General features: G+C 33.7%; 1 protein-coding gene across 1 annotated transcript; it reads right to left on the reverse strand.

Annotated features, from left to right (window-relative positions):
- On the reverse strand, nt 1–4,889 carry LOC148948385 (uncharacterized). The gene is made up of 2 exons (XM_089093905.1): nt 4,847–4,889; nt 1–1,018 (listed from the first exon to the last, which is right to left on the reverse strand). The coding sequence occupies exon 2, from the start codon at nt 924–926 to the stop codon at nt 207–209; it is 720 nt and encodes a 239-aa protein (XP_088950031.1). The 5' UTR covers nt 927–1,018; nt 4,847–4,889; the 3' UTR covers nt 1–206.
- Nucleotides 4,890–23,078: the final 18,189 nt, after the last annotated feature.

Genomic DNA, 23,078 nt, shown 5'->3' on the forward strand with positions numbered 1-23,078 from the left:
ACTAATAAAATAAATGACCCCAACTAAAGCTCAAAACTTAGAATATGTTGAAACAGGTGCAGTAAAAACACAAAAAAAAGCTTGATAGTGCTCTCTTTAGCCAATAAATCAAACCTCTACATGAGAGAGACACTTATTCTGCCTTATACATATATGCATAAGAAACTGAAAAGTTTCTTATGCATTTACTGAAAAGTTACTGAAAATTACAAAGGTCCTTCAAAGTCGCAAAGAGACTGAAAAAGTTCCTTGGGGAAGAATTTCCAATGTTCTATCCAAAATCTTCTTACATTCTCCGAATTCCTCCTAGCAAGTTTCAGTGATTCGCAAAGACGAACTGATGTTATTGACCGGGGACCGGTGATTTTATTATAATAGATTCGGTAAGCCGATTCTAAAAGCTTTTTCTTCAGTTGACGTTTCAACTCGTTCGTCATTCCTTTTGCTCCATTTTGTTCAGTTGCATCAACATCACTATCAGATTCGCAAAGGAGCTTTAAAAGTTTCTTTGGAATGACTCCCCAAATTGCTTTTCTTTGTTCTTTTGTCAATTGGGAACCGTATTTATTGAGTGAACTGCAGACGTGCACTACATTTTGACCAATGTTCCAATTTTTAAAATATATTTCGTAAGCCGATTCTAATAACTTCTCTTTCATTTTTTGCTGTTCTTCAGTAAGTTCCTTTGCTCCGTTTTGTTCAGTTGCATCAACATCACTATTTCTAATTAGCTCAGAACCCGGGACATACAGAGTTTCATAAAGCCTACCCAAATCTCCGTCCCAATTCCTTAGCCTTGGCCATTGCTGGTATGGACTCCTCTGTATCTTCTCTCCTCCTTCATGTTTTGCCAAATCAACATATACCCTCTCTCCTGATTTTTGAAAAATACTTCTCCTCATACATTGCCCGTATACACATGGCATTCCATGTGGACAGTCCTCAGTGTAAGTGCATTCAACCCTTCCTGCTATTTCCTGGCCACTTTGCGGTATGCTGTAGCTTGAAGTAGCCGAAACTATAAAAAAAAATGCTGTTTTAGCGCAGTGATATTTACACGATGATCGAAAAGAAAAAGACAGGCAAAAGGAACTGAGAAATATTAAATCTTCAGCGTTTCATTCATAAGATTGATGAACAGTTCTTGCGATTTATTTTTCTGATTTGATTGGCTTTTTTGGCCCCTACCTTGAAAATTAAGTGATTTTCTCGGCCAAACTCAAGTCAGTGCTCAAGTCAGGAAGGTAAGCAGGAAGGGTGTGCTAAAGCACAGGATGGCTGGCCCCCAGCCCCCCATTGAACTTCCTGGCTGAAGGGCCACGAAACGGAGATCAGCACCGCAGGTTTGGACCTTAAGGGTCTAGTGCCGTCATACAGTGCTTCTTCACCCGGAGCATGCCTCCGTGGATCTAATGCTGGGACAACAACTTGCAAAATCAGGACCCCACAAATTTAAGGGTATCTAAAATTGAGTTTATCGATTGCTACTTTTAGTAATCAGTAAGTAATTAGTAATTAGTAAATAGTAATTTAGTAGAAAAATCAGTAAGGTAAATTAGAACACATAGTAATGCATCCAATGGGTACTTATTGGATGATAGCTTACAAAACTGTCTTGTTAGAACACCTAGCTCATTCATACAGATCGAAGAATATAAAGTAGTAAGATCAACTTCTAAAAATAAATTAAAGGAGATAAAAAGAAGGATAGGGAACAAATGTTTCATTGTGAATTAATTCCATGTCCCTTGCCCTAAGAGCCAGAAATGTAAACTCAAAATGATAAGGAATTTATGTGTTGTGTAAAATATTCATGGCTCTTATAAACGAGAAAAATGAATTAAAAATTAACCTTTCAGAGGTGAAACCTAATTTATTAGATCTCCTAGGATAGCAGAATATCAAGCAGCAATCCAATGTTTATGGTTTCTTCCCAACGTCTCGGCCGAGGGAAGAGCATCAGAAGAATAGTAATTGCGCCACATGGACCTTGTTGATCCGTAGGTGAAAATAATTTTTGTTATTATTTTTTTGACCATACTTTAAATGCCTACGGGGTCTGAGATCAGAAAACTGGTACCACATTTTAAATCCCTGAGGCTACCAGTCTGGGTACCAAAGATCCCAATTTTGGGAGAACCCATTATTTTTCTTCGTTGAGCAAAATATATTTTTTGAACGGAGGGAAATTGTTTCTCATGCATAGCGGTTCATTTGTTATGAACTATTAGTTTTATTGTCTTTCTGCATTTCCAAATATTTAAAATTCCGGAATATATATATATATATATATATATATATATATATATATATATATATATATATATATATATATATATATATATATATATATATATATATATATATATATATATATATATATATATATATATATATATATATATATATATATATATATATATATATATATATATATATATATATATATATATATATATATATATATATATATATATATATATATATATATATATATATATATATATATATATATATATATATATATATATATATATATATATATATATATATATATATATATATATATATATATATATATATATATATATATATATATATATATCATACATATAAATCAGTAGATATAACGATTTATAAATAATGATATTATATATAATTGATTCAACGAGTCCAATCATAACTTGGAGCTCTGGTTCCCATTATTTTATCAACCGAACAATGATTGTATATATGTATATTTATTTATTTTGAAGGGTATAAAATTATGGAAAAATTTGGAAAATAGTATGAAGAAGATAGTAAATTTTTGCGATTTTTAAGGAAAATTGAAAGAAAAATTATTAACTAAGTATGAATTTTAGTTTTGTTTGTTTTGGAGATTTGTTTTTATTTAAATAAGCTGTAAGAATATATTTGTTGGTTGGTGAGTGTGACCCTACAGCATGGATATGGTACGCAGTAGCTGCCCCCATAATATTATTATTGTATTATAATCTAATTTTTTCTTATTTCTTTTTTTTTCTTTTTTTTTCTTTCTTTCTTATATTAGTAAATGTAAACGATGTTATATTTATGTGTGTATTCACCTGATTCACCCCACGTCAACCGTTTAGTTTGGTATGAATCATATTGATTTTTGTATGTAAATTGTTGTTGAAGTGAAATAAATATATCAAATTTATATATATATATATATATATCAATATTATTAATTTTTTCGGGAAACCAGCATTAAAATTTTTTCTGAAAATTGGCATACTACCATTTCTGGGGAGAGGCGACCTAGCTAGGTCAAGACATGGGAGAAATCGCTTAGGGCCTTAGCTTTTTAAAACATTTCTACATATGAATGACGTCACAAATACTTGGAACAGTTATAATAACTTTTCTTAAGATGAGTGTCTGTGCTGAATATTTAAAACAAAATGCATTATAGTTTAATTTGGTCGTCAGTAGTATAAAATAGTTTGTCGATATGCGTTTGCAAAAATATTTGCAGAATAAAATAAACTAAAATTTGTTTTACAAAATAGATAAAAGGTTTAAGTATCTTGTTTTTCACGAAGCAAAGCTCGTTCCCCTAGTGCTTCAATTTAATCGTAAAGTTCTTTTTGTATTTTTTGTTTTAATCTTATATTTTCCTTGCAGTTAAATCAGATTTTAACAAATGACAAGGCCACACTAAATTCTAGTTGGCTTGAGATACTATCAACTCTATAATTACTGGGCTTCGCACATTGTGTACACTTTAAAGTAAAAGTTTCAAAACCGAAAAATCTTGAAAGCAAAAAATTCATTCTAAGATAAATTAGTTTTTCTTTTCCTAAATTTGTTATAGCCTCCATACCTTAAAAATATTTTGAAAAAAACATTTAAACCTCAGAATCCGACAATTCAAACGGTAAGTTGAACGCTTTTTTTCATCAGACCCTTTTTTTCATTTAACTGTATTTTCTCATCAGACTCATCGTTTAAAACCTTGAAAAAACAGTATTAGAGAAATAAAGTTAAAGGTTTTGCAAGCCTTTCTATTGTTGGAAACAAAGATATCTTAGCGTTGAATATCATACAATAGTTTAGAGATAAATTTTAACTTCAGAGTCAAAAAGTTCAACCCATAAACTTAACCATTTTTTGTTAGATTCACAAAAAAATAGCGACAAGGACTTAAAATAAACGTAATTCAGGGCACCTCTCCCCTGTATCTGAACAAAATATATCGATAAAACATGTGTCTCATTCCAAAATATCTAAAAATTTTCTGGAGAAAAGGGGGGTTCATTTAGCCATTCGGTGGAGGGTCCTGTTGAATATGAGAATTTTTCTAAGCAAGCAAATATGTTCAGATATTAGTATATATTATTAACTAATATATGCTAATATTTGTAAATATAATAGTTAAGGTATGCCCAAAAACAATGAAATATGCGTCTTATTCCAAAATATCTATAATTTTTCGGAGAAAAGGGGGGTTTATTTAGCCATTGGGTGGAGGGTCCTGTTGAATATTAGAATTTTTTAAAACAAGCTAATATGTGCAGATATTAATATATATTATTAACGAATATGTGCGAATATTTGTAAATATAATAGTTAAGGTATGCCCAAAAATAACTAATAAACTTAAATGACTTCAAAAGTAGACGCTTAAGACCTCGAGGTCATGCAAACAAATTGATAATAGTCAAGAAACTTACTCAAAATAACAGCAGCTATACAATAAATGGAAACTGTCTTCATTGTGACTGCAAGTAAACTGTGCAATTTATTCTGATAATCTCGCTTTATATACCACAAAATATTAAATAATTAATTCCAAGCCACGCATACTAGTTAGTCATACCTCAATTTCCTAAAAATTTTCTAGCATATGTGCTTCAGATTTCTTTTTTATAAAACTTATTTTTTGCTTCACTGGTTTTATAAATAGTACTAAAATTACCATAAACAGGAACTTTATCAAATTAAGAAACAAAATAATTTTGGCACAGAAACAAGCCAATAGTAGGCTAATAGGATTAGTCTTTTATGACCTATTGTTTAAGTTATGAACGTCTAGCTTTTCAACACAACTAATTAAGTAAGTATAGCAAAATTTGCCAGAAAAAGGAACTATGGATACATTATTATAAAAATGGGAAACACACCCAGCTACCTGGATTTCGGGGGAAGGGGGGGGGACAATGGCCTATTTCCCCAGAATCCTCCCCTAATGGGCATTGAAAAATACTTCTTTTGTATTTCATTGAAAATACCATTTCTTGATATTTTCACTGAAAAAATAAAAAAAAACAAAATATTACCCTTCCCCCTTCTTATATTTTAATAAATACATTTTCACTCGACCCCTTCTAGATTCTTGTAAATGAAAACACTCTAAAAAAATTGTCCTTTCTGAATGAAAATATAGCACAAATTAAACTTGCCTTAGAACCCTAGATCAGGCGAAATTTTATGAGAAAATCTTATCTAATATATGATCTTCTGTGATAAAATATACAGATATATAAACTCAAAAAGAGCAGAAATCAATATGAGTAGGGTTCTAAACCCCATGCTTTCTAAAAGCCAGAATATTATTTTCACTTTACAGAAAAAAAAATCAAAGGAAGTTACTGAAAAAATGTGCATTGTCAGTTTAATATACATGCCTGGCATTGCTGAAAGCAGCAAGTAGCTGAGTCAGGGGCGTAGCTCCAGCATTTTTATTGGCGGTGGGGGTTGGGGTTGGGGGGGAGGTAAGAGGGGTCCATATTCGGGTAGCCAAGGGGCATGGGCTATATAATAATTTTCCCCCAAATTAATGAAGGGGATAACCCCCCCCCCCTAAACGACTCAAATCTGAATCTGTACAAAAATTTTCTTGCTTTTTCCTTTCACGGTTTCTGTCTTGTTAAAAGTTTTACCTATAATATTTTTTTATAGGTTTTTATAGTTATAATATGTTTGTTTCATTTAAATTATAGATGCAAAGGCAAAGCGGTCTAAGAAATAATTTATGGAAAAGGAAAATTATAAAGAAAGATTTAAAAGAGAAGATTCAAGAAAGTAGGAATAATATGTGAGGGTGCCAAGAGTGAAGCTTTTAACAGAATAAGGTCGAAGATGAGGGCGCATTGATCTCTTCACCTGTATAATGACTGTGTAATGACAAATACCACTCAGTAGGATAGCTTGAGGTACCACTTGTATAATGTCACAAGGTTGTTTTAAGAGCTTAGAGTTACGAACATTACCCAATTATATATGTGTGATATGAGAAATACGTTGGTGAGAGCATGAGTGAGTGTCCTGTATGATAAGACCGGGTAAATAAAATTAATCCATTGGAATTCCATCTCAACCATCATGGGGTAAACAGCATTGGGTGGACTATGATAATCAAAAATTACTTAACTCTATTAAAGGTGTCTCTGGGCAGGTTTGCTGATCATAAACTGATGATTTCCTGACGAGAGGTTGATGGTCTTCTTTGGCTGGTTCTTACACAAAAAGTAAACTCTACCTCAACTGTGTTGACATGAAATATTAACCGTGTTGCATTGACAAAGGGTTAGATACGCTTTTAGGCAACCGGAGGAAATACCAATTTTGGAAAATGAAATAGTATTTGTGCCTTAGAGGGGATTTTTGGCTAGTGGCAGGGATGCATCCAGATGGGGACTACTCGGTTTAAACCTTCCCCCGAAATTTTTTTCCGACTCGTACAAAAGTAGCGAAAATGTATGCAAATATATTTTTGTTGAGTTTTACAAAGTTTTTTTTGTAACCCCTGCTTCAAAATGAATTTGGGGGGAAATCTACTAGATGAAGAGTCCTAAGGGAGCGGTTTTATGTCAAGTGGTAGCCACTCCACGCCAGCCTAATTCAAAAGCATTAAAGGCAACAAGTCCATTATTCATAAAAGATTTATTCAACTGTTAATGGGTGAAATCCTTTTACAGGAAAAATATTTTCTAGCCCCTAACTACCAATCTGAAACGAAAGGGCTCACATGAGCCGGGATAAATATGTGTATGGACTTAATACCCTTCCCCCTTAACAACGTCAGCGGGTTTACATTTCATAAAACTTGTGAAACATGAACTAAATGACGCCCAAACAGATGCTGCGCCAAAAAGAGTAACCATTTGTCCTCTAGCTATGCCGATTCATGTGGTTTACTTTATAGTGATTTATAAATAAACAAATCAAAATTGATTCACTTTTAATAAGATAAAATACATTTCAATGATCTGATTTTAAAACTTTGCAAAATCAGCAAATCTGTTGTTTAGTTTACTAAATACAACAAAATAATGTAATAATGTGCAAAATATTTATTTTGTACATTTGAAAAAATCATTATTTTTTCAAATGTACAAAATAATTGGGGGTAGCCTAATTCACGTTGGTTTAGTAAAACAATACTGGTGCGTTATATGGTCACTTCTAAAAAGTCAAGTTTGTTTAATGCTAATGAAATAAAATAAGATAGGATGAATATATAATAGTTTAGAAACAAATTTGGGCTACATTATTGTACATTAGGGGTGGTGGAAGGGGGAGGGGGGTTAAAGCATAGCATATATTAAATACGTAACCTAACCTAGCCTAGGTACCTTTTTTCCCCTAAACCCCCCAAAAAACAGCATAAATATCGTAAACGCAATGAATACTACTCTTTGCATTCCATTTATCAATAGCGGTCTCTTGAAAATAACCAGTCTGGCGGGTCTCGTCTCTCATCATGGTTGCAGCAGCAGCTGCAACCTAGTAAAGAGCGAACCACAGCCCATAGTAACCAAAAGTTAAAAATTGCGTCTTCAAAAAAACTGCCTAGTGAGAAAAAATTTCTATCTGAAACTGAATCAGGTATGGTGACTATTATTTCGGTTAATCTTAAAAGTAATAGTTTCTTGCGAAAAGAAATTTATGGTGATTTCAAAAGAGCCTGAAACCCCTCGAAAATGGCGTCAGATCGAAATAAAAAGTACACCACTGGAATCAGCATGGTCGAAAACATAATGAAGGGAAATTACAGTCCCCCTCCTTGAACAACAAAGAAAATGACTTTTTTGCATAGGTAGCCCTGATCTCTCCCGTTTTTTTTTTTTTGTTTGTTTTTTCGTTTTTTTTCTAGCAGGGCTAGGGGGTGACCAGAACATCATAAAGAAATGTGTAATAGCTCATTCGAAAGTAAATTAAATTTGTAAGTGCCCTTTTCAAGTGACCAAAAAGAAGCCAAAAAGATACCATATACAGCCCCCCTCCCACCATCCCCCTCCCCACAAGCTAGTCCTATAAAAATTTTGAGATGGCCATTTTGTTTATCATAGTTCAAAGGTCCAATATATATGATTTTGATGATGATATGACCCTCCATAATTCCTAGGGAAGGGCTGTATATGGTATCGAGCGAAATCGATATCGCGCGTATCTGTATCGGGCGCATTGGTATCGCACGTAAGTAGTATTGTAACAATATCTCCGAGCGGGCCCATAGACAATCCCTCCGAGCGGGCCCATAGGTAATCCATACAAGCGGGCCCATAGGTAATCCATACAAGCGGGCTATCATTCCAAGCCGTCATTATTGAATTAATGATAGGTAGCGGACAGGTGGGAAATTACTGTGTCAATTAAAGAGAGTGGACAGTACCCCTTAATTGGGTCAATGAAAGAGAGCGGAAATTACCCCCTTTTTGGGTCAATCTAAGAGAGCGGGCTGTATCCCCCTATTATGTCAATCTAAGGAAGCGGACAGTACTCCCACCATACAAGCGGGCTATCATTCCAAGTTTTATTTAATGTTGTTTTTTTCGTATGGATGTTTTATGTTTATGGATGTAAGGATTTTTATTGTTCACCATACAAGCGGGCTATCATTCCATGCTTTACTTAATGTTGTTTTTTCGTATTGACGTTTTATGTTTATTAATTTAATGATTTTATTGTTCACTATACAAATAGGCTATCATTCCATGTTTTATTTAATGTTGTTTTATTTGTATGGATGTTTTATGTTTATGGATGTAAGGATTTTTATTGTTCACCATGCAAGCGGGCTATCATTCCATGTTTTATTTACTGTTTTTTTGTATGTATGTTTTATGTTTATGGATGTAAGGATTTTTATAGTTCACCATACAAACGGGCTATCATTCCAAGAAGACACAGGCCAATTGATGTTAAGCATCACAATATCGTAACAAGTTATTTGCACATTCGATTTATCAATTTGATTTTTGGTAGGTGTTAACAGTGACCTGTTTCGGGGCAATATTTACGGTATCATCCTGAGAAAATGCATACCATGATGAATTGAGATGCATACTGGACAGACAATTTCTTCTGATGGTTGGATTCCATGTCTCCACTCAAGGACCTCAAGTCCCCCCTCCCCGCACACCCCCCCACACCCTCCAGGGACCGACCCCCAATTTTTTTGACAGTTTTTTCAACTTTTTAATTCTTTGGAGTGCCAAAAAATTTCAAGATTTGTGATGATGGATATGCAAGAGTATCATTTCCAGATATGTTAGTGCTTAAAGATAATGCAAGCCTAAAATTAATAGTTGATGACGAGTACCAACTTCTTCCTTATACTTATGGTAACACGTTACCTGTTGAAAAATCATAGAAACATATTCGTGGAATTACCATTCAACAGAAGGTAAAACCAAGACGAATGTACTCTAGCATCAATGTCATGAATCATATCATGTCTATGTGTCGGAACGGTCTATGTGTCATAGCACTTAGCTTGGCGCGCCACGCTAAGTGAACCAAAATGAACCTAACTTGAATGCAGTTATTTGAAAAAAAGGGGTGGTATTTTAGGTTGGCTGCAGGTACCCGGGTGAAGTTAAAAATCAGTTGTGCTGTGATCTATACCTAAATTGAAATAGAAGGCAGCACTTTGTATAGTAAAAAATGCCATCTATGGCTATAAATGAATAGAGTACTCTATGACTTGTCATCGACACAACCAGTTTTTAAGACTTCTCTTTATATTTGGAAGTTTTGGTATCATGGACATGAAATTAAAATGATTTTCATCTCTTGGATCCGTGTGCCTTAGTTTCAATTAAGAGCAAAAGCGCTTTTTTATTAGTTTTTTATGCTCATGAAATTAATATGTTTTTTCGTCTCTTGGATTCATGCGTCTAGGGTTGAATTAAGATTTATTTTCTATTATGACATTATATTTGCATAGGTCACAGCTCTGTTCTGATTTTTTTCGTAGAAGAGAGAAAGTTTTCTTCTGAATTTTTCCATAGAAGAGAAAAAAGTTGCACTTCGATTCTGAATTTTTTTATCAAAGATATATTCCAGTTCTGAGAATAAACAAAGAAGAGAAAAAAAAGCTACCCTTCAGTTCCGAGTTTCCTCTAAAGTTGATATCTTACCCTAAAAATAATGGAATCAAAGACGAAGTAATGCAATAAAATATTTTTATTGAAATAATTACATGATGAATATCATCATAAAAAATGAACACCTTAAATTTACTCATAAAACACATTTTTTCCTCCAGATGTCATATATTTCCATTTCAGGGGTATACATAACTTTTAACAGCCTCGTCATACTTTTCACTGTCGATAAAACCGATTTGATGGAGTTCATCCATTGGTAAACCCATTATGGTAGCAGTAACGTTTGCTGATGCTTTGTGTTTTATCAATTCATCTTTATATTACTTGGTGATATTGTCTTTCAAAGCCGTTTTCATTTTAGTTGATATTATTTTTGCATAGGTCAGAGCTGAATTTTCTGAATTTTTTTCGTAGAAGAGAGAAAGTTCTCTTCTGAATCTTTCCATTGAAGAGAAAAAACTTACACTTCTATTCTGAATTTTTTTTCAAAAATACATTTCAGTTCTGAAGATCACCAAAGAAGATAAAAAAAAGCTACCCTTCAGTTCCAAGTTTCCTCTGGTGCTGATATCGTACCCTAAAAATAATGGAATCAAAGACAAAGTAATTCAATAAAACATTTTTATTGAAGTAATTACATGATGAATATGGTGGTATTTTAGGTTTGCTGCAGGTACCCGGGTGAAGGTAAAAAATCAGTTGTGCTGCCATACCTAATTTGAAATAGATGGCAGACCTTGTGGTATTGTAGGTTGGCTGCAGGTATCCGGGTGAAGGTAAAAATCAGTTTTGCTGCCATCTATACCTAAATAGAAATAGAAGGCAGCACTTGGTATAGTAAAAAAAATTGCCATCTATGGCTATAAATGAATAGAGTACTCTATGACTGGTCATCGACACATCCAGTTTTTAAGACTTCTCTTTATGTTTGGGAGTGTTGGTATCATGGACATGAAATTAAAATTTCTTTCATCTCTTGGATCCGTGTGCCTTAGGTTCAATTATGAGCAAAAGTGCTTTTTTATTAATTTTTTATGCTCATGAAATTAATATGTTTTTTCGCCTCTTGGATCCATGCCTCTAAGGTTGAATTAAGATTTATTTTCTACTACGACATTATTTTTGCATATGTCGCAGCTCTGTTCTGAATTTCTTGTAGAAAAAAGTTCTCTTCTGAATTTTTCCATAGAAGAGCAAAAAGTTGCACTTCGATTCTGAATTTTTTTTCTCAAAGATATATTCCAGTTCTGAGAATCACCAAAGAAGAAAAAAAAGCTACCCTTCAGTTCCGAGTTTCCTATGGAGCTGATATCGTATCCTAAAAATAATGAATCAAAAACGAAGTAATGTAATGAAACATTTTTATTGAAATAAATACAAGATGAATATCATCATAAGAGATGAACACCTTAAATCCACTCATAAATTGCTTCATGTTTTTTCTCCAGATGTCATATATTTTCCTTTCAGGGGCATGCACAATTCTTAAAAACCTCGTCATACATTTCAATGTCGATAAATCCGTTTTTATGGATTTCTTCCATTGGTAAACGCATCATAGTTGCTGTAGCATTTGTTGATGCCTTGCTTTCTATCAATTCATCTTTACTTTCCTTGGTGATATTGTCTTTTAAAGCCCTATATATTTTACTTGATATTATTATTGCATAGGTCGCAGCTCTGTTCTGAATTTTTTTCGTAAAAGAGAGAAAGTTCTCTTCTGAATTTTTCCATAGAAGAGAAAAAAGTTACACTTCGATTCTAATTTTTTTTTTTTCAAAGATATATTCCAGTTCTGAGAATCACCAAAGAAGATAAAAAAAGCTACCCTTCAGTTCTGAGTTTCCTCTGGAGTTGATATCGTACCCTAAAAATAATGGAATCAAAGACGAAGTAATGCAATAAAATATTTTTATTGAGATAATTACATGATGAATATCATCATAAGAAATGAACAGCTTAAATCTACTCATAAAATACTTAATATTTTCTCTGCAGATGTCATCTCTTTTCATTTCAGGGTTATACACAACTTTTAACAGCCTCATCATACATTTACCTGTCGATATAACCTATTTCATGGACTTCATTCGTTGATAAACCCATTATTGTAGCAGTAACGTTTGCTGATGCTTTGTTTTTTATCAATTTCATCTTTATATTTCTTGGTGATATTGTCTTTCGAAGCCGATTTCATTTTACTTGTGGTTTCTTCATAATGATTTCTTGTAACAGGGCACATATTCCATTTATGTTTCATCAATGACTTTTTACCTGGTTTCAGCTACATTCACATCATACATCTCATCATTGGTATTTTTGTCTTCATTGGCAGTATCTGATGGCAAACTGTCGATGATACCATCAATATTCATCAATGCGTTTCTTTTCTTAGAATTGTCATTACTTTCCATGTTAATATTACCTACCAATACTCTTTTTATTTTAGCGGTGATTTCACTGTCCATTACCACATTATAATTACACATGTAACAATTCTAACACTGAGAAATGATATGTTTTATAACATTGGTGCAGCAGCATGCCTGTCTTCCTTTTATCTTCCGGTTAATGCTAATACCGTCACGCACAATTTTTACTGGGATGTTACCTTGAAGTAGTGAAAATGTTTCACCATCTATGCTTTTTTAAATGTAAAAAAAACTCACTGAGAGTTTTTATATGGCTGACTCCATGGTACTCTATGACTGGTCATCTACACCAGTTTTTAAGACTTCTCTTTATATTTTGAAGTTTTGATATCATGGATATGAAATTTGAATGTTTTTCATCTCTTGGATCCGTGTGCCTTATGTTCAATTAAGAGCAAAAGTACTTTTTTATTAATTTTTTATACTCATGAAATTAATATTTTTTCGTCTCTTGGATCCATGTGTCTAAGGTTGAATTAAGAATTATTTTCTGTTACGACATTATTTTTGCATAAGTCGCAGCTCTGTTTTGAATTTTTCCGTAGAAGAGAGAAAGTTCTCTTCTGAATTTTTCTATAGAAGAAAAAAAAATTTCACTTCGATTCCGATTTTTTTTTTCAAAGATATATTCCAGTTTGAGAATCACCAAATAAAATAAAAAAGCTACCCTTCAGTTCTGAGTTTCCTCTGGAGCTGATATCGTACCCTAAAAATAATGAAAACAAACAAGAAGTAATGCTATAAAATATGTTTATTGAAATAATTACATGATGAATATCATCATAAAAAATGAACACCTTAAAAATACTCATAAAATACTTCATGTCTTTTCTCCAGATGTCATAAATTTCCGTTTCGGGGGTATGCAAAACTTTTAACATCCTCGTCATGTAATGCAATAAAATATTTTTATTGAAATAATTACATGATGAATATCATCGTAAAAAATGAACACCTTAAATCTACTCATAAAATACTTCATGTTTTTTCTCCAGATGTCATATATTTCTATTTCGAGGGTATACAAAACTTTTAACAACCTCGTCATACTTTTCACTGATGATAAGACCGATTTCATGGACTTCATCTGTTGGTAAACCCATTACGATAGCATTAATGTTTACTGATACTTTTTTTCATCAATTCATCTTTATATTCCTTGCTGATACTGTCTTTCAAAGTCCTTTTTATTTTACTTGTAGGTTCTTCACAATGTTTTCACGTAACAGGACATATATTCCATTTCGGTGTCATATATTACTTTTTATCTGGCTTCAGTAAAATTCGCATCATGCAACTCATCATTGGTATTTTTTCTTCATTGACTTTATCTGATGGTAAACTGTCGAAGATACCAGCAATATTCATCGATGCTTTTTTTTCTTAGAATTGTCATTAATTTCCATGTTGATATTATCTACCAATGCCCTTTTTATTTTAGCGGCGATTTCACTGTCTATTACCTCATTATTTTTACACAGTTAACAATTCTGACATTGAGACAGGATATGTTTTATGACATTGGTGTAGCAGTATGCCTGTCTTCTTTTTACGTTCCGTCGAAAACTAATACCCGACAGATGGCAATATGATTTATCAATAGGTATTGTGTTACCTGCGCTACGACCAAGAAGTTGACCCTCATTGTCAACCATTACTTCTAGACATGAATTATCCACTATCATCTCTGGGAATTTTATTTTCTTATGTCCACCATCACTATCGATAAAATTTTTCGGTACTCCAAAAAAATTCAATCTCTCACTGTCATGACAATGCATGCATACATTTCCAATATTGTCACAATTAGTGTTTTTTTATTGTTCAACTATTTGTTTTTGTCAGCAAGCAATCCTAAAACAACTCCGTTCTGGGCACATACTTTCTTGAATATTTTATTTTCACTGTTTCAATCTTACTAATATTTTGTTCAATGATGGTATCTGTCGGTAAACTTGCCAGTGATACTATTAATTTTCATTGATACTCTGCTTTTCATTGAATTGTCTTTAATCTACTTGGCAATGCTATCTGTCCACACCTTTTAATTTTGCTCTCGATCATACTGTCTATTACCACATTATTTTTACAAAGGTTACAGTTCCAACACATAGAAATGATATGATTTATGACATTGATGCTAAAGTACGCTCGTCTTGGTTTTACCTTCTGTTGAATGGTAATTCCACGAATATGTTTATATGATTATTCAACAGGTAATGTGTTACCAGAAGTATCAGCAAGAAGTTGGTACTCGTCATCAACTATTAATTTTAGTTTTGCATTATCTTTGAGCACTAATATCTCTTGAAATGATACTCTTGCATATCTACCATCACCATCACAAATCTTAAAATTTTTTGGTACTCCAAAGAAATAAAAAGTTGAATAAAAAAAACTGTCAAAAAAATTGGGGGTCAGGCCCTGGAGGGTGGGGAGGTTGGGAGGGGGGACTTTGGGTCCTTGATTGGGGACATGGAGCCCAACCATCAGAAGAAATCGTCTGTCCAATATGCATCTGAAATCATCTTGGTATGCATTTTCTCAGGATTGTGCCATGAAAGTTGCCCCGAAACAGATCACTGTTAACACCTACCAAAAATCAAATTGTTAAGTCAAATGTGCAAATAACTTGTTATGATATTGTGATGCTTAACATCAATTGGCCTGTGTCTTCTTGGAATGATAGCCCGTTTGTATGGTGAAAAATAAAAATCCTTACATCCATAAACATAAGACATCCATACAAAAAAAAACAACATTAAATAAAACATGGAATGATTGCCCGCTTGTATGGTGAACTATAAAAATCATTACATTCATAAACATAAGACATACATACCAATAAAAAACATTAAATACAACATGGAATGATAGCCCGCTTGTATGGTGAACAATAAAAATTCTTACATCCATAAACATGAAACATCCATACAAAAAAAAACTACACTAAATAAAACATGGAATGATAGCCCGCTTGTATGGTGAACAATAAAAATCTTTACATCCTTAAACATAAAACATCCATACAAAAAAAACAACATTAAATAAAATATGGAATGATAGCCCACTTTTATGGTGGGAGTACTGTCCACTTCCTTAGATTGACATACTAGGAGGGTGCTGCCCGCTCTCTTAGATTGGCCCAAAAAGGGGTTACTGTCCGCTCTCTTTCATTGACCCAATTAGGGGGTACTCTGCTCTCTTTAATTGACACAGTAATATCCCTCCTTCCCGCTACCTATCATTAATACAATAATAACCACTTGGAATGATAGCCCGCTTGTATGGATTACCTATGGCCCCGCTTGCATGGATTACTTATGGGCCCGCTTGCAGGGATTGTCTATGGGCCCGTTCGGAGGTATTTTTACAATACTACTCACGTATCGTATCGGGAGTATCGTTATCGTTATCCATTGTTATGATTTTAAGTCATTTTATGGCTCATTTCTTAAAACATGTTCCGGCAGGGTATCATGGTTGCAGCAGTAGCTGCAACCTAGGAAAGAGCGAACAACAACCCATTGTAACTAAAATTGAAAAAATGTGATTCGAAAAAAATGCCTAGTGAAAAAAACTGCAATCTGACACTGACTCAAGAATGTTAACTATTATTTCGGGTTGTCTTAAAAGTAAAAGTTTATTACGAAAAGAAATACATGGTGATTTCGAAAAAAAATGCCTCAAACCTCTCGAAAATGCCATCAGATCAAAAGGAAAAGTACAACATTGCAATCATCATGGTCAAAAACCTTGTACAGGGAAATTACAGTCCCCCTCCCTAAAAAACAAGGAAAATCAGTTTTTTGCAACGGTAGCATTGATCTGTCCCGTTTTTTTTTTCTTTCTTTCTTTCTTTTATTTCAACAAGCCTAGAAGGATACCAGAACATCATAGAGAGATGCTTAATGGCTTATTCAAAAGTTATTTCTCATATCTACGTGCTTTTTATAAATTCCAAAACTATGCAAATACTACGTATATGGCACTTTTTGTGCCATTTCTCAAGGGGTGGCACTAGTGGGCTACCAGAAAATCTTGGACAGATCACCGACGGGTGAATATGAGAAGTGCCAGTTCACCGGGTGAATATGAGAAGTGCCTTTCTGCCAGGTGAAATTTTCTGTTCTGCCAGGCGAATTTTTCTTAAGCTAAGTAGTAGGCTAAGCAAGCTATAAAAATAATAAGAAAATCAAAAGGTTCCGCCGGGGAATTTTACGATCGCATCATCTGAGCCGTCATAGCTTATCTCGTGCCGTTGAGGGCTACAACGACTGCTATGGTTCTCCTCCAAATTTATGACCGTGCCACTTGTGGCGTTAAATGTTGTGGTTTTGAAGGTTGTGGCGTTAGAGATAGCGCCACAGTAATAGGGAGTAAAGTAAATGGATGACCGCGCCACTCGCTGAACGCGAGAAAATAAAACACGTAACTATATAAGTGCAAACTCTTTTCCTCGAGTTATCTTCTTGTCAATTACATCTAATGTTTAGTTGGAAATCAGATTCCTGGGAACGTTACCGACGGAGGCATTCGAACTAGTTACCTACTGTGTGATTAAATACAGGGATATAAATAAAACATACACAAGTAGAAAAGCAATAGTTTTATTGTGAGTTACATTTTAGGTGTATAACAGTGCTTCACTTCAATTGGCGACAAATAAAGGCAGAGATAATAATGATGACCAAATCTCTACAATGACTACGTCATAATGATTCTGACAAAGAATGTTTCGAATAGCAGCTCTGACAGTTGAATCGATACGAATGCCAATAATAATAATTTTGATTTACGAATCCCGAAAAAACACTTTTACAGCACTATAAAACATAGTTTTGGTCCTGCGCTCTAAGAGCTAATTCACGATTGGCCCAAGTCCTGTGGAGGGGGCCACTACCCTGTAATTATGTTTTCCAACTCACTTCATTATGCTCACTGACCGTCCAATAATTTGTTTTAAATATTTCTGATGATTAAACATTATAACTTATGCTTCCTGTGAATTTTGTATCTGGTGATTTTTTTATTACCAAATATCTTAGCGAAATTCAAAACTGAATAGCGTCGTTGTTTAGCTGAGGCTAAAATACAATTTCTGATTTTGCTGATTAAGAACTTTTCTTTTTTGAAACTAGATTTAAACTTAATTAGAGGAAGTTTAATTTATGTCGGAATTATCTTTAGAAGGAAAGAATTTTTGTATTTTAAATATATTATATTCTACTGATGGTACACATTACCCTTCACATTATTTAATGACGTCCCGTCATTAGGACTTGCTTGCCCTTGGGTTTTGGAAATATTCGCTATTTTATTTACTATTGGTCCTAAGTAATTTTAATTGACATTGTATTATTTTATACTTTTATATAAGCTTAATTATGAGTGCTAAAAATTTTCTCTATTACTTTTCTTATTTTATTGTATATCCCTTTCTAAAGTTCATCTATTGGATTAAGATTATTTATGGTTCTAGCCTAGCTATTATACTTAACATTTTTTTTGCTTTTTCTACATCTAACACTGATGACTTTTACATTTCCAACAAGGTTGGGGCTATTCTACCTTTACATAAGATTTTTTGAGAATTCACCTTTTACAAGTTTTTTTTTTATTTTTCTGACTATAGGGCACAATGCTTCCTATCTACGCTAAATTTAATGAATAGTACGACAAACCTACACATAAATCTATCTGAACATCTAACACTACATATAAGAACGATTTAAAACACATAATATTATGTTTACCACGTTCACTGGTAACATAATATTGTCACTGGTATTGTAAAGGTTCACTTACAATATAGTTTCTTCACAGAACAGTTCGAGCATGGTTATGTTCATCTTGGACGAAACGCTTTCTCTAGTTGTCAAAAGGGAAATGATACTCCCAGGTACAGGCGGGTGGAATTTTGATATCAGAGCTCATTCTCACCTGCTGTTTTTGGATAGTTCATAGGGGGCCTTATCACTAACGGGTTGAACACTGGGACTGCGTTCATTTTCTTCTCAGCACATCATTTTTGGGATATTTTAAAGCACACAGAGAATGTACTTCTCGCATAAAATTGTTCGTTTGTGCACTTAGAGATTACAGTTCTCTTATAAAATTGTTCGTGCCTGGCTTGCGTCTATTAACTTCTGCGGTGATTCCTTGGTTAATCACAGGGGAATTGACGTTTGGATTTGGAATAGGTCGACATCAAATTTAGTGACTCCTTCAACATATTGGCTTTAACTTGTGGGAGGGGTATATTGTCACTGAGGGGTTGGTCACTGGGGTTAAGTTCAGTTTCTGTAATTCAATGGTTGGTTTCCAGGTTCATTTTTCAGAAATCTTCTCGTAACATTTATGGAATAACAGAGATATGAGCTTTTCGCATTTGATAGAGGTGATAGGATGGATTCCGAGAAATGGTCGAAAGGGATTCGACGCGTGAATCTGCGACATATAAATAATCTTTGGGTTCATCAAATATCATGACTATACAGTCATATGGTACATGGGTCCATAAGGATTATCAAGGGTAATATATATGTACTTATATCTTGTACTGGTCGATGGGGTTCTCATGATTTATGTGATTATATAGTTCAATAATGCACTGGATACTGAGATTCAAATAATGTGTTACCTGATACGTACTGTGGTTCGTGGTCGAGGAAACAACGATCAAAGGTAACTATAATTTTCGTAAACGAAGCTGGGATGAAAATTGCATGGAGTCTATGGTGAGTACTCTTCGTTGGTTGAGGTAATGATGAAAATAGATGCTACTAGGTTGTATCTGCACTAAACTATGCATTGTAATGATCGATTTCCAATATGTCAATCCACTTCCTGTAATAAAAATAGCGAGGCAGAATCACACGTCCTTTAAAACAAGTCGTCATAATACATAATAAGCTGCAATGCAATATTAAGCAAGTGCTAATGTTAATGCACATGTATTGAAAAAAAATGACATTGTTACTTTAAATGAGGTCTCTTATTATTTTCGTTAGTATAAGTTATTACACACGCTTTATCTTCATCTTCTTAACCCTTATTTAATTCTACAATAGATTTAAAAACATAAGTTACACTACATCATTTAGTTTGAGGTCTCAGTTTACAACATATTTCATGCCTTCATTGTTGACGCACGTCCGTGCTGTCTAAGAAACGCATGTTGCAGCGTCATAGCCTCACAGTTTTACGTAAACGACACTTACAATGAGGGAATAAGACATAGCAAGGACGAGTGGAGACCTCTATACCCACTCGTTTTCTAATGTCTCCCCTTTTTCTTGGCTCGGACATTTTCATGGGGTTCCGGGTTTAACTTTATCATTTTAGTTGTTTCCCCTTGTTCTTCCTTTGGGTTTTGCCTTCTTAGTCTCAGGATTTTTCCATAATTAAAAGTCAGTAAGCTTCTCATGGTCACGGAAATCGCGAATATGAAACATACGGTCAGTAGTATGTTCCACCAAAAATTGGTTGAGAATAATCCGTATCTATCATCCACGTACATTAATCTTTGGTCTTCATTTGTAAATAGGGGAATCTGGGGGTCTAATGCTTCTCTTATTTTTGGAAGCTTAATGTCCCTTAAAACTTTTCTATTTTGAACCATAACGAGGTTTTCATTTCCTCACTTTCTATATTGGTAATAGCGTACGAAAGGTAAATTGCCTTGAAATTGATTATATTGTGACTTATTATATTTGCGCTCGTGGTAGTTAACGGCGTTCGAACAGTTGACTCTTTAGTTACAAGTCGACATCATCGTTGTATGGTTATCGTACCCACATCTTGCAACAGTAATTCTGTCCTGTAACTTAGATTTATTCTTTCTGTATTATTATAACAAGACAAAGTTCCAACAGTTTCTCTTGGAACAGAAAATAACCAAAGATCATTTCTAAGGTGTATGAATGTTTCTCGTTTAGTACTTCCTATCATGGCTTCGCATGAATCTGGTATTTCTTCCTGTTTGGTGTCTTTTAAAAATATGTCTAAAATAAAAGTTCCAGATTTGGCATTACAAACGGGTAAGGTAAGCTAGCATACTATGCTTTTCAATAGTACGAACTCTTTTAAGTTGTACGGATTGGTTAGGGCGTATTTTCGTCAATCTTGATTAACAAACAAATATTCTACTTCAGGTGTGATAGTCATAAATGAATTTGTCTTCTTTATGCTAGCGGGGAAGGTCGAAATTTTGTACAAGTCGTGAACGGATTGTTGGTTTATCAATGGAATTGTTACTACTGCAAATAACTGTTCATTTATTTCCGTGATGTGGACATTTAATTTGGTATAGTAAAGAAATAAATTTGATACTTTTGGCCCTACGGGTAAATGTAAACCAAACGTTAGGTTTTTATTACGTCTAACATACTTTTTAGGTCAGAAGGATCTACTAGGTCGTAAGACCGTGACCGTAAGACCGTTTCCTCCCGTGAGGGCATATAATGCGAACTCGAACTTACTAACATCTGTCGCCAGATTTAGTAGTGACATGGTAATGGCATGTAATACCATGGTAAGCCTGGCGTCTGTAACAACTCGATCCACTTTGTTCCCTTAATAATTCATTACGTTTACAGTTTTTGAGATCTTCTTAGATATCATTTCGATTTTATCTCTCTGATAATTTGCTACACTGGCTTGTGTCTTCTGAACGTTTAATGTTACGTTCATGGCATTATTCAACTTTTTTACATTTTCCCTCAGGCTGTTTAGGTCTTCCTCCGTTGTCAAACCAAAAAGGCGGGAGGTGAGTTCTCCGATGATGGGAATTGGGCCTGTAGACTTACGGTATTTATTTCTTCGAAAGAATACTCCAAAAATTTTCGCGGTACTTCGTTTTAATTTTTGTATTTCCGTATTAACTAATTCAAATGAGGCTTATAGTCTTTGTCTATATAATATTATGTAGGCTTGATGAGTTGAAACTTTTTGGGTGTTTTTTTCATTTAGATTGGGTAATAGTTTCTCGTTTATCATTGCGTAATTTCTATCATAAGGTTTTTCTTTCCTTGTAGTCAGTAATTTAGGAGTTTGCATGGGTCTCATTGCAGTAAAGTCTATCATGAATATCCAATATTTTATACTGATCTTTTCCTCCTATCTTCCTTGGTGATCGTCCCAACTGCGGTGTCGGTTTTTGCCATTTTATTACCGAAGTCATCTATTACGAATTTTGATATTTGTTTGAGGGCAACTGAAATTGGAAACTCTTTATCGTCTTTACTATGCATTATTTTACTGGCATGTAATCCTTTGTCCGACCTTAGGCATTGAAATATCGATTCTTTGGGTTCATTCGTGTTTTTTTCTAGTCTTGTTACTTGTTGAAACAAGGTCTCGAAGGGTTTGGGGTCCAATTTCATAAGAATTTTCCTTGCGTCAAGGCTAGCTAGCAATGAATTTTCATTCTTGAATATTACTCCATGTTTTACAATATCTTGGGCTACTGCGTGAACAACGAGGATTATGACGATATTCTTAAGCCTCATCTTATTGTTTGTTTCTAGAATTAATTTATCAATAATTTTACCCATTTTTGCAAAATTCGTTTATTTACTACTTTGTTATTAATATATTTTTTTTTCAGGCACTTTAACTTTTAACTTAGGTTATTTTTTTTATTATGTTGTTGTTTTGTGGTATTGGCCAAATAAAACTGATTTGTAAGCGTAAAACAGAATAAATATTTTAGGATTAGAAAGGTTATGGGCGTAAAGTTAGGATTTCCGAGCCTTATTCTGATTGTGATATGCGTTTATGACTTATTAAGATATGCTTTTAAAACTTAGCTAATAATCGCTATACAACATAATTTTGCATTATATTTTTCGAGTAAGCAACACATAAATAGGTAAGTGACCAGCACACAATTATACTGTTATCCTTTTTTTGTATGTAGGCCTAAAATTGTTATAATCTGCACTAAGACAAAATAGTTTATATATATGAGATTAACTTCTTCCACAGTTACCTACTAATAGGTGGTTTTGAGTTTAGAATTTTCTCTTAATTTTATTGTTATTATTTTGATAGGCGTCTCTTTTTCTTTGGTATGTTTTCGTACGTTTTAGAAACAATTTACTACCAAGGGATTTGTATTCTTCAGATTCAGGGTCGAATAAAAATTGTTTGTAATATTGAATTTCCGCTAAAGGATGATGTATGCCTTCATATTTGACACATTGGGGATTTTTTTCAAGGTTATAGCAAAGTTTGGGGGCTCTGCATTTATCAAGAAGTAAAAGGTCTGTTTGACTGG

Source organism: Artemia sp. Qi Xiang Cuo, chromosome 9 (genome assembly GCF_049724085.1).
Source record: "Artemia sp. Qi Xiang Cuo chromosome 9, ASM4972408v1, whole genome shotgun sequence".
Classification (NCBI taxonomy): Eukaryota; Metazoa; Arthropoda; class Branchiopoda; order Anostraca; family Artemiidae; genus Artemia; species Artemia sp. Qi Xiang Cuo.